At 33.1% G+C, this 13,983-nt stretch overlaps 1 protein-coding gene across 1 annotated transcript in view; it reads right to left on the bottom strand.

The window, feature by feature from the left end:
- Positions 1-6,070: 6,070 nt before the first annotated feature.
- Positions 6,071-13,983, bottom strand: part of LOC136833703 (uncharacterized) — a 30,910-nt gene continuing 22,997 nt past the window's right edge. Inside the window, 11 exon segments of the mRNA XM_067095894.1 lie at positions 6,071-6,198; positions 6,331-6,501; positions 7,478-7,585; positions 7,860-7,956; positions 8,398-8,559; positions 9,301-9,391; positions 9,660-9,805; positions 11,511-11,639; positions 12,249-12,413; positions 12,717-12,943; positions 13,328-13,523. Coding sequence (XP_066951995.1) covers positions 6,335-6,501; positions 7,478-7,585; positions 7,860-7,956; positions 8,398-8,559; positions 9,301-9,391; positions 9,660-9,805; positions 11,511-11,639; positions 12,249-12,413; positions 12,717-12,943; positions 13,328-13,523 — 1,488 coding nt within the window. The 3' untranslated portion in view covers positions 6,071-6,198; positions 6,331-6,334.

Raw genomic sequence — 13,983 nt, 5'->3', positions numbered from 1 at the left:
ATATAAATGTGTGTGTGAGAGAGAGAGAGAGAGGGGGCGATATTTTGCATTAAGATTTTAGACACGATAAAGATGTATATTGTCCTTAAATCTTTAGAAGACCTGTCACGGCGTAAGAACGGGAGTTACAGTTCCGTGTTTTTAATAAGAGCTCTCCATATACGAAATCATTTCTTTCCCCTTCGCTTTACTTTATCTTCGCTGTCCAACCACATATCGAACACCTCTAGAGATCAATTTAGTAATCTCGCTGCGAAATACCTTTGTTTTCATTGCAACACCGAACTTATATTACGTCTTTTTTAGTTATGATATTTTATATAGATTCCAATCATCTTTAATCGTTAAATGAATCTTAATAATATAATCTACACTTACGATCCCCAAAGAATATAAATTTTGATTTGGCGAGCAAACTTCTTTGGATTCAGAATGGTGCGTCTCCGGACACTTTTTCATTACATAACGAAATAACTTTCCAGTGACAAGCCCTCTGGGCGCCTTTTCGTAAAAAAAATATAGATACTTTCTGTATCTCTTCCAGAATAATAAATAAAACTGATAAATAAACAAGGTAAAAAATGCGCAGAAGTGTCTTCGGCGCAATCGAGTTTTCTGTGCAGCCGCTGCAGCGTATAATCAAGGCCACCGAAGTTAGATCTACCTTTCGGTGGTCTCGGTATAATGCTGTATGAGCCGCGGCCAATGAAACTCTAACCACTACCCGGTGGTGGCCTAACCTATATAGTTACCAGTGAACACGATTATGGCTAACTTTAACCTTAAATAAAAAAAACTACTGAGGATAGAGGTCTGCAATTTGGTATGTCTGGTGATTGGAGGGTGGATGATCAACATACCAATTTGCAGTCCTCTAGTCTCAGTAGTTTTTAAGATGAACAGAAAAGTGCGGACAGAAAAAATGCGGACGGACAGACAAAGCCGGCGCAATAGTTTTCTTTTACAGAAAACTAAAAGCTAATCCCGACAGGTTACTTTTACAGAGATTGCACAGTCGGCAAAATCGCGAACTCAACGAAAATCCTCGAGCAATAAACTTGATCTAAACATAGTAAATAAGATCGACGTGTTTTGGAGTCTTTGGGTATTAGCTGAAATATCTTATTAATAAATCAAACAACAGCAACGATGGGAAACGGGCTACTCTCAGAAGGAAGAATCGAAATTAGACGATCAAGTATACAGCCATTGATGAGCAATATATATAAACATGAATAAATGTAATTAGATGTGTACAGTATATAAGCAATGTTTCCAAAATACGTTAGGGAGAGAGAGAGAGAGAGAGAGAGAGAGAGAGAAATTGAAGGAGAGAGAGAGAATTTGAGGGGAGAGAGAGAGAGAGAAATTGAGGGGAGAGAGAGAGAAATTGAGGGAGAGAGAGAGAGAGAGATAGAGAAATTGAGGGGGAGAGAGAGAGAGAGAGAGAGAAATTGAAGGAGAGAGAGAAAAATTGAGGGGGGAGAGAGAGAGAAATTGAGGGGAGAGAGAGAGATAGAGAAATTGAGAGAGAGAGAGAGAGAAATTGAGGGAGAGAGAGAGCGATAAATTGAAGGAGAGAGAGAGAGAGAGAGAGAGAGAGATAAGCGAAATTTGCATGGTTACAAATAAGCAGTATTATAAATGAAAACAACTTCATCCTCCACCACTGCCTTTCTGTCTTCCGGTTTTTTTTTTTGTGGTGCTTAATGCAATGCTATTTCTGGAACGCAGTTCATAATTAGCATGGAAATAAATGCAGGAGACATGAAATAAATGTATCTCGGTTGCAAGCCCTGTGAAATTATTTCGTAATGTCTCTTTAATTTTTCTTCCTCGTCGACTAATTTCTGCTTTGTCCCTTGCTATACGTGTTTTAAATTTTTCTAATTCATGTTCTTAAAAGGATAAATTATTGGTATTTGGAAAAAAAATTAGTATTCTACCTGAGTGCTTTCGATTTATATCCCTGTGAGAGGAGGCTGTTGTTTTTTGCTGATTAAGAATAGGCAAATTTCGTAAGCTGGCCTGGAGACACAACTTATTTATATTTTACTTTTTGTGTTTGATTTTTTTAATTTAGCCATAAAAATAAATTCTAAATTCCAGACAAAGAAGAACACTGCCTTTGTCCCTCATTCTACGATAAATATTTAGTGTAATACTTCCACATAATTTCAAGAATAAAATTAACCGAGACCATGCTTTCTATATGGACGAATTTTTCATCCATTTTAAATTTCTGCAAATGTTTAAGGGCTAGTTTCGTAATATCCTTATGTCTTAATATCTCTTCGTCAAACCTTTCATTTTCCTTCATACTTAACCCTTACTGTGCCATCGCTTTTATTTGATCTTCCTAACTCGTTTACCAACCATTTTCGTGCAGTCTCAAAAAAAGGGAGAATCTGGCTTTCCTTGGCTCTGTCCCATGCTATAAACTGCTGCTGCTACTGAGTCCGAGAAGAATCAAAATACTATTGCTCCCCGGAGAGTTAGTGTGCTCGAATCAGCCTCGCCGGAGGGAGCAAGATTTATGACCAAACCATGGTGAGGAAATATTGTGAACCCTCTCATTGCCTGCAAAAACAGTTCATAAATCGAAGGCGGCGTTCGACTGCTGAAAGCGGCTGGGAATGTTGTTGATCAACATTACTAATAATTTTCCTTCCAGTAATTTCTTTATTATTTCCGCAGATTATGTTCTTGAGAGGATGTGATTTTCGAGTAGTCTGCTTTATTTCTAGGCGGTGACTGCTCGTTTTAAAAAGATGTGCTTTTTTTATTATTTGCTTTATTCCTAAGCGATAACTGGAGTTTTTAAAAGGATGTGATTTTTTATTATATGCTTTATTTCTGGGCGATAACTGCAGTTTTTAAAAGGTTGAGTATTTTGCTTTATTTATAACTGCGGTTTTTAAAGGGATGTGATTCTTTTTAGAAGTTTGCTTTATTTGTAAGCAATAACTGCAGTTTTTAAAAGGATGTGATTTTCTTATTGTATTTTGCTTTATTTGTAAGCAATAACTGGAGTTTTTAAAAGGATGTGAGTTTTTTTCAGTATTTTGCTTTATTTGTAAGCAATAACTGAAGTTTTTAAAAGGATGTGATTTTTTTTTAGTATTTTGCTTTATTTGTAAGCAATAAGTACAGTTTTTAGAAGGATGTGACTTTTTAGTAGTTAGCTTTATTTTGTAGGCGATATCTGTAGTTTTTAAAAGGATGTGATTTTTTTAGTAATTCGCTTTATTTCTGGACGATAACTGTGGTTTTGTATTCCTGTTGGGAGTCGGGATATTTTCGCGTTCATTTGTTTTCTCCATATTTATCTGAAGCAAAAAAATGACCCTTCTCTACACTATAAAACTGTGAAATAGTTTTCGGGATTTAGTGAAAGTTATTGATACAATGCAATGCTCCTTTAAAGTTCCAGACCCTTTGCCCTAAAATTTATAGCTTTATTTCTCAACTGCTTTCAATTTATGTAGTTTTGGCATGCATTGGTATGCTGATTCGTTTTCCTTTTTTTATTTCCCATTTACTACCTTTATCTTTATTCTTATTTTTCTGTGTGACTGCATGCTCATTTAATAATAATGATAATGATAATCATCTCTAGTTTACGTAAAATACATTTGGCACATTATCATAAAAAAGTATAGTTGTTCTTTATTAGCTCTGGGCGTACAACATTGTGTGGCCCAAAGCAAATAAAGAACAACTATACTTTTTTATGATAATGTGCCAAATGCGTTTTACGTTAACTAGAGATTATTATCATTATTATTGAATGAGCATGCATAGTCACACAGAATGAACAGGCTATGAAAGAAAAAAAGCTGCTAAACTTCGGAAAAGCAAAATTTGTGTGCAGACAGATAAAATGTTCCAGGGAACGTGGACAACTTATTTCTCAGTAGATATTAGAACACCAAACGTTGCAGCAGATAATAATAATAATAATAATAGTAATAATAATAATAATAATATAATAATAATTATTATTATTATTATTATTATTATTATTATTATTATTATTATTATTATTATTATTATTATGTTTGTTTGTTTGAAATCTTGATATCTATTATCTATAGACAGGTTCTTTGAGGATTTCTACAATTTTTAAAGAAATGAATTTAGTAACATGGAATGGAATATAAAATTTAAGCCAAAGGCCAAGCCCTGGGACCTCTGAGGTCATTCAGCGCTGAAAGAGATACTGGGAGTCAAAAGGTTTGAAAGGAGCGACAGTAGGAAAGGAGAATCAGTAAAAGGAATGAAAGGGGTTGCAGCTAGGGGCCGAAGGGACACTGGATAAACTCTTCGGTAATGCCTACAGTTCACCGCGTGAGGTGCACTGACGGCACTAGCCCCCTTCGGGGATGTATTCATATGAATGAAAGAACTTCAAAGAAGATTTTTTTTCTTGCCTCTCTCTCTTTTATTTCACTTGACAAATTACCTTCGGAATCTTTGACGCTGGTGAATTCAGACACCAGTTAAATACAGATCAACATGGGCAGATGGATTCACGTTCTTTTATGCCCTGATATATTATGCATATTTCCTTTTTCATTTTCTTTCCGTCGGATAAAAAGCTTATTTAGGTTCTAAAGGCCCCTGTGGACATTATTTTTTAAATAGATACCATCCTTTGATATGAAGTATATAAATTATTACAGTATTTTGTGTAACATACTTGCATACACGCAAACGTGCGCGCGCACACACACACACATATATATATAAAGAAAAATATATACATATATATACTATATATATATATATATATATATATATATATATATATATATATATATACACATATATATACGGGTTCAGTATTGCTAGTTTCTTACAAGAATTACTGACAATTCCTCTAATTCTGGATTTACTCAAAGAATAACAACTAATACATCTTTATTGGACCTATTACATTACTCGGACAAACATTCAAAACAGTATGGTAATTATGCTAAAACTGATGAGAAAGTAATAAAAAATGAGTCAGATGTGTTTGAAAGATGACAAAGAATGTGATGGTTCAAGAGACATTTGAAACTCACCGGTCACTTTTAAGAAAGTGGCCAGCAAAGCAATAGGAAACATACAAAAAATGAAAGGAACAACACTAATGAATTAACCCTTGGTAACTAAAAATTCATTAACATAAAGAAGCATTACGTATAGCATGAAGACCGGCAAAATGAGAATCATGTGGCAGAAAAATTATAATTTTTTTTTTTTAGATTTGTAGCAAGCATTTATATATAACCCAAAAATACAAAAGATAAAGAGTATTAGAGACTAAATATTCTATTGGGAGAGAGATATATATGTGTCCTTTATACTTCCTTGGATGCTACTTAAATCTGAAAAGAATTTAGAAAGAAAAGAATTTTGAATGAAAAATTATGGGGCATGATCATATTTTTGGCTATGCCATGTTGATATTTGTGATAACCAAAGTTGTTATATTTTTAAAGTAAAATTTTACTTTTCCATAAAAAGTAAAATTAAACAAAACTTGAGGGCTTTACTGAACACTGGAGAAACAGTCATCCAGTTCGGAGTGTCACGTCAATAAACGTGAAGGAACTGTGGCTTACTCAAATAAGGACATTCTGGAATGTGGATTTTTGGCTTGTTAAAAAAAGAGCATTTTAAACAAAGCATTTTCTGTTATATAACTTATGAAACCACAGATTTTAGAAGGCTTATATGAGTTACTCCACGGAAAATCAATTTGATTTAATTTCAATACACGTGACAATGCTTTTTATTATGAAAAATATATAGAAACAGCAAACAGGATCAGTTTTTTCACTAATATGTTACTATAGTAATATAAAAAAATATTAGCAATTTTTTTTTTATATTTTCACTAAACTTTTTAACGAGATACCTGTAATTCGAAAAGTTAATTTTTCCTCAGAGTAGCAGGCATGAAATTCTGAATGTGTTGTACAACACCATATTGATTTTAGTAATTTACACTTTCAATTGCGTGCAGTTTAAAGTTAGAGTTCCTAATCAAAGAAAGGTCTGTGGTAACTTTTGTAACGCAGTGTTCTAAAAAAACAGATCAAAATTTAGATCTAAAGGTTTAAACATCAATTTCCCTATTATTATTTTCGTAAAAGTACTGAACCATTTAGAGTTAAGCCACTCAAACAAAGAGCTATATATATATATATATATATATATATATATATATATATATATATATATATATATATATATATATATATGTATATATATATATATATATATATATATATATATATATATATATATATATATATATATATATATATATATATATATTGCACTAAGCAAGTGAGCAGGAATCTTCGTTCTCTTCTATGTTCGGAACTGAATTTATGTCAACCACCTGGAAATCGTCAAGGGAAACCTCATCTGCCAGCGTCACAAGGCTGAACTGGTCTGGTCTGACTCCACACAACTGATGAACCGTCTCGACAGTCAAGGGCGTATCTACGGAAAAAACAGAAATAGTTTTATTTGCGTCATTGCAAAGAGACTAAAATATTTATCATGCAACTAGCAGACACTGCTGACCAATTTATTTCACTAGAATAACAATGAATTGATATGAAATTTGTGAAAACTTCAACCTGGCAACTAATCTCGATGTATTTTTTTTTCTTGAGTTAAAATAACAGATATCGTCCTTCTTATCAGAGCATTTCATATAGTCATTCTGGTACAGGGCTATAAAAAGATAGAAATCATGAGAAAAGATGATTTTTATGTCGTATTTTCTAAATTAAACAGTTTTCATAGCATTCCGGGCTAATGCGCCGTATTTCAGTGTTTGCGTCATGCTGATAAACAAAATGACAAAAATCATAATAATTTCACTACGATAATTTACTTTATGAATTCGCACTGAAACCTCTCCTGGTGCATTATTCTGGTGGTATGCTTAAGGGCCCAGTTGCTCCTGTGTCTGATGAACTGCTCTCTTATAAATAAGTTAGGCTAACCCTAAAGTAAGTGAAACATTATCTTTGCGACTCAGGAATCTTTAGATTTTAAATCTCTTAGTAAAAATCTTCCCGGGATCGTAACATACTGCATTCAGCACTATTTACATTGGTCATTAAAAGAAATCTGTAAAAAGTACGGCATCTTAGCAATTTAGTTTCTCAGTAAGGGCAAGGAGCCTACAGTTCAGGCTAACCTACTCTTCCGCAAGAGATCATTTGAAAATTTATGGATCGATGGATGAAAATAGACTCGTAAAAGGTTTCAGATTTCCTTTCTGTATTTCAAAAACATGATAGTATATGAAATTCTAGCATAAAATCCAGTGCCAATGTTGATTAAAGAAAAGATGATCTGCAGTATTTTTAGTTTAATTTTTTTTTCAGTTATGATGCAGTTACTAATAGTTACTAATTTCTTAATTACAGTTTTTACTTAACCAGAATGACCAGCGTTTACTTACTCAGATGGAACCAGTCGGTTCGCCCGTCATCAGCACGAAAATCGACTATTGCCTGGCGAATGGCAGTCACAATGGCAAATGACAGACATAGTGGCGGTTCACCAGTTGCTGTGGAATAGAGAAATAATCTTAAATGTAGATGGAGATAAATAGCAGTTTTATGCTAATAAGCAAAATTTTCAGACTTCAGATCTTTTTAAAATACAGATGTGAAGCCAAAAGCATTTTCAGTCGTTTATTATGATAAGAAAGTTTTTCATAAGATGAGAATGGGATTTATGATACCTTAATAGCCCTATTTCAATATTGCTCATTTCATGGATAAGAATTCTCATCAAGGAAAATACGATAAAGAAAAATATTAGATTATTCCTTTTGTCACCTTTCGAGCTCAGGACTCCGTGAGGATTTGTTGCATTGGGCAACAGAGTCACCCTCAAGTCAACGGGAATGTCGAGTGCAGTAGGAGGTTTGTAATCCTGCAAGAAAACATCAGGTTTATTAATGCATTTCGCATTTTCCAGTAATCCTACCCGCAATCATAAAACCTATTCATTGTGTTATTATCAAATAAAAATTACCATGATTCAAATAAAGCATCATGTCTAATACTTTTACGGATATAATTATGTATGCTTTTCGCAATTCATTAATCAGACTGTAAAATATAATTCAAGAGTTATTAAAGAATAAGAACAACAAGGATTAAAATCAAGTACTTCACTCAGACATATGTAAATTTCATTAGTTTTAATTCCTTATGCATATAATAATGCATATCGAAGATAACATCCTGATTGCTTGCATTAAACATGACAGGAGACTGTCTAGTGTAGATGATGGGAGAGGCGTAATAGCAAGAGACACAAAATTTTGTTGTGTTTTTCAAGATGCTTAAAATGGCCGTGGCAAAGACTTACCCAAGTACCGTTCGACAGTTTTTGACCCGTTTCCACATCGAACTTGACAACTTCTGATGTATACAGACCTAAGCCCATCACAAAAGCTCCTTCTACTTGACCCATATCAACATACGGATTCATGCTCCTTCCACTGTCTTCCACAATGTCTGCTCGGCGTATCTAGTGGCGAATTGCATATTAAATACTGAAATTTTCTAGCGGAATCTATTTTTACATATATGAAATTCTGCCTGTATATGTCTTCAAGTGCAGTAACTTGGCTAAAATACAACGTGAATAACCATATAAAAATTCAAGGTTTTATATATATATATATATATATATATATATATATATATATATATATATATATATATATATATATATATATATATATATATATATATATATCTGTGTGTATACATATAAACAGTACATATATAAATATATATACATACAGTATATATATATATATATATATATATATATATATATATATATATATATATATATATATATATATATATATATAAGATCATAATATCATTAAACAATACCACGTAGTCCTATTTTCAGATTCACCAAGACTTTCCTAAAGGCTTTGAAGGTTTTCGTGTCTCTTGTAAGAGAGACATGAAATTGGAGCAGCGTAAAATTAAACAATTGAAGTTGGACATCTAGATTAAAAAAACAAAAGAAAAAAAAACAAAGAGACGAACATTAAAAGGAAGGAAGTAAAAAAAGGAAGACTGTCAGGGGACTTAAGCAGTGCCATAATGAACCGTAAACCTATCCAGTTTGAAGTGATGAGGACTCACTCCTTGGGGTTCCCACCCTCAGGGTAGGGTATATTATAAAAGTTAAGTTAGTGGTGAGCGTAAAGGGACAACAGAATGCAGATAAGGTTCTGTTTCCACATACCAGGTACTGTCCAGTTAATATGTCAACTTCCACTTCCAAGCAACATGCCGCCCAAATATCATACGGGTCTGGGTGTTCTCTTCCTGCCGTCCTGCAAGCAATGATGTTTTAAATGAATATAAATTTATCTTATCGAAATGAAACTGCGACGTCAAACAGACTCCCTGTAAAAGTATATCTGTTTCCCATTTTTATAATTTGTTTAAGATATAAAAGATTTATGATATAGTTATATCTGTATTAAAAAAATTATGACCCCATTTACTTTAATTTTATTTTATGCATTTACTTTTATTTTTTAATGCATTATGTATTCAACGTACCAGTTGTAACTTATTATAACAGAATGAGACTCTTACCAATATCTCTCACACAGATCTACATCTACAGAATGACACTTTTTGACGAGTTCGATCCAAGTGGGTTCTGTGTCAGAGTTCTTCTTCATTCTCTCCTTCACGACATTCATCCTTGAGAAAAGGGCTTCACTGGCAACTTTAGCACCCTTGAAAGAAATCACTTACTATGATAAAAAAAAAAGGTATGTACTTTCACTGGTAGACAGTCATAAGAAAAATACTTTGAATTTGTTTCATTACAGAAAAATGATGATTTTAGTCAAACACTGTAAATTTAGAATCTGATTGCTAATTACTTGAGGCAGTAAAGCTACAAAGTCAACATAAGAGACGTCTTCAATGAATGATATGTAACGCTGATAAATAATCAATCAGCTTTAGAGAAAATAAAGGTATTCGATCTCCAAACAGTGTATATATAATGAATGTTCATTCAAACGACTGTATCTCTTCAAATATAAGATAACTAAATAATGAGTGGGATAAAATTGAATCTCTGTATCAATAAAAGATATCAAAGCTGCCATTGTGAAATAGAGGATTTTATTAGATTTATATTCTAAGTTCAGTTTTGATACTTGGGAGTTTCAAGATAGCAATTTTATGGGTAAACGCATAAAAATTAAAAGGAGAGTTTATATATATATATATTATATAATATATATATAATATATGTGTATATACTCTCATTTTAATTTTCATGTGTTTACCCATAAAATTGTTATCTTGAAACGCCCAGTATCAAAACTGAACTGAGAATATACAGTAAATCTAATAATAAAATCCTCTATTTCACCATGGCAGAAATTTCATCTCAGGCTAGTAAAATTATACTAGGGCTGAAAGGTTGTTAAAACTAACAGTATTATTAGAGACAACAGCAAGAGAAAAAATTTCAAAAAGAAATTACACAGTTCTCTCTAAAGCTAAACGTTCAGTTTGCTGATGAACACTATCTATAATTACGAAGGCCAAGGAGACAAATGGGTACAAGCTACACTCTGATAGAAGAGTTGCTCATGATATAAAAGCAAACAGAGCATTAGAAATGTCTCTTTAGTTGTCTTTCAACACAAGAGAAAGTCAGAAACAAAGGACTCTAATACAGGGTAAATGAAGTTAATGAAATAAAGCACATCAATATGTTTAATGTTTATGTGCCTCCTCTTCTCATGATGACAAGAGGGTATGATGACAGCAATTAGGAAGAGTGACTCTCAGGCAGCCTTTGCTGTCTTTTACCAAATATCTTTACTGACAAACCATTTCAATCTTTCTATTGCTATTTTTGTATAATATTTCATGGACAACTTGTGAAATACCTTTCATGTATCTTTTCAAAAATGATTTAAAGATTTACTGTAATATTTTTGCATAAAGAAAATTCTGTGTTCCCACTGTGATCCCCCGTATCAGAAAAGGATAGATTGACGTACGAATAAGCACTTGTTACTGAACACACCAACATGTGAATTGTCACTTCATAGGTACAGTCAGGTTCAACCATATTTCCAATTAAAGGCAAAGTTTATGGACGAAACCTACGCAGATGTAAATACAAATGCTTTACACATAATTATACATTAATTAAGATTTATTATTGATCTTTAGTGAAACACTGTTTTACATCATTTGTTTCCTTGGCATTCGTAATTCCTGTTCACCAGCAAATGAACTGTGTAATTTCTTTTAGATTTTTTTCTCTTGCCATTTTCTCTAATACTATTGTTAACTTTAACAACCTTTCAGCCCTAGTATACATTTGCTAGCCTGAGATGAAATTTCTGCCATGGTGAAATAGAGGTTTTTATTAGATAAAATCGATTAGTTTGACAAACGCAGAAGACTTACGTGAGCACATAAATCTGAGCCATAGGATCCTCCTGTGACCATGGAATTGGCCCCAATCATAGTGTCAGATTTCTTCACGATTACGAGGTCCATTGGCACTCCCAGCTTGTATGCCACAACTTGAGCAACCTGTAAACAGCAATTTCATTAGTTTATTTAACAAATGAGTTGGCCTCTACCTTGCTTACTAATGATTCTCTGAAAATAGAAATAAATTCAATCTTCATTTATGGCTGTAATTACTGGCTTCGTTTCTTAATATCATTTGATATATAAATTTTTTTTCTTATGAAAAGTGCATAGTCTAAGCTATGCATTAAATTACCTTGATATTTAACAATTGCATAGTCTAAGCTGTGGAGTAATTACCTTGATGTTAAACCATATTTCGTATTTACAAATAACGATTTAATATATTTAGAACTTTGCATTCCCCAAATTACTTAACAGCTTTGCGTTTATAAATGAAACTGACCTTTTTTTGTCAAAGCTTGAATTATTTATTATAGCAAACACCTTTATCTTAATTGTCCTGGTCTTAAAAACCTACTTTCATGATTTTCAAATAATTTTTCATATTACAATAATCTAGCTAGGATTGATATGATAATTCGCGGGTGAAAATTTAGTACATTTTCATTTTGAATTGATCTTATTCCTTATTTTGCTTTTATTTTCATTGCATTAAGATTCTGACGTGGTTCCTTTTATTCAGCCAAAGATGAAAATCAACCTCACCTTCGTATTGATGCCCTGACCCATTTCAATCCCACCGTGAGATATAGCCACAGTCCCATCATGCTCGTAGATTGCTATCTGAACTCCGTAACGAAACGATGACGGATAGTTAAGGCCGTATCTCAGTGGAATAACTGTAATTCCTCTCTTTCTCCATTTGTTCTCCTGCGAACAAAAGGATGTCATTTGTTAAATTAATAACGGAAGGATTTTGGAGCATTTGGTACTGTTGACAGCTGGTATTTAATAGGCCTATTATATATTTTCCAGAGACTTTATGCACTTTGATGAATAGTTCCAGAAACGATGATTATTAGATACCAAAACAACTGAAAGGTTTTGCTTGGGCCATTAAAGAAATAATTTTTGTTATTTAATGGAGTCCAGACGTTCACTTATACATACATAAATCTTCTAGAAAGGAAGAATCCACTTAAAACCTAAGAAAAATGAAGAAGTTCCACATACTTTATTGAAAATAGAAACTTCTTCCTTCCTTTGTTCATATTGAGCCTTTTCTTTCAGGAGTGGCATGATGTCGTCAACTAGAATATTGGTTTTGTGAGGAGGAATCCCAAAACGAGGCACTCCTGGGACAACCATGTTTGTCATTCGCACCTCTAGTGGATCTTTCTTCAGGTAATGAGCTACATGTTCTATGATGTATTCTATCGTCCCAAGAGCTTCCACTGTTCCTGTTGAAATACGTAGAAAATACTGATTTTAGTGCTAAAATTAATTAACGTGCGTTGAGAAAAATAGTGTCCACAGTAACAGTTCGGTGGACATTGCCCTTGCAACATGAAACAATATGGAATAGGAGGCTAAACTAAATTGCACCATAAATTTCTTTCTGTATTTCCCTTTCTTTCTGTACCTCCCTTGATCTGCTCTTACTTCTGTCGAATGAACACCATATTCTTGGAAGCTTGAATTTCAAGTCACTGGCCCCTGTGGACTTATTCCATATGAATAGGGTTCATCTTCTGAATAATAATAATAATAATAATAATAATAATAATAATAATAATAATAATAATAATAATAATAATAATAATAATAATATCAACCCTGCTTACCAGGTGTTCTACACCATGTGTTTGCAGCCGTATCAGTTGTCACTATAATAGGCCTATACATCATATTTGGGATATAATAACAGTTCTGCAGTGCACCAGATAGGAAATAAACTGCAGAATCGTTTCTTACATGGCCAGCATCTCCAATGATGTCTACTTTCAGTGCCTGGAACCTGCCATTGTCATCAAAACCAACCTGTGTAGACAGAAGAAAAATATTGAATACAATTATCAGAGCGGCTGTCTGCCGATCTCTAAATTTTACATAAATTCGACCCTTTAATTGAGCAATATGATGCATTAAGAATAAATACTTATATTCTCTTTAAGAAGTCAGAGAAAGGACAGTAGATGTAGGTGATAAGTTGTGGGTTTAGAAGATGGGTTAGGAATAGAGTGTGGATCTTTGCGGACGATACAGCATTGATTGGGGATCGTGAAGGCAAACTGCAGATTAGTGAAAGGGTTTCAGTGTGTCTACATGAGGAGAAAGCTGAGAGTGAATGAGAACAAGAGTAAAGTTATGAGGGTTAATGAGAATCTGGAATCGTGAGCAAGGAATGTTATTATGGATGGTGGAAAAAAAACTGAAGAATTTTGGTATTTAGGAGTAAATGTTTTAGTTCATGGTGAGATGGGACAAGAGGTAAACCACA

The sequence above is a fragment of the Macrobrachium rosenbergii genome, chromosome 52 (assembly GCF_040412425.1).
Source record: "Macrobrachium rosenbergii isolate ZJJX-2024 chromosome 52, ASM4041242v1, whole genome shotgun sequence".
Classification (NCBI taxonomy): Eukaryota; Metazoa; Arthropoda; class Malacostraca; order Decapoda; family Palaemonidae; genus Macrobrachium; species Macrobrachium rosenbergii.
Note: the sequence above shows the minus strand (reverse complement) of the source record. Positions and strands in the feature narration are given on the sequence as shown.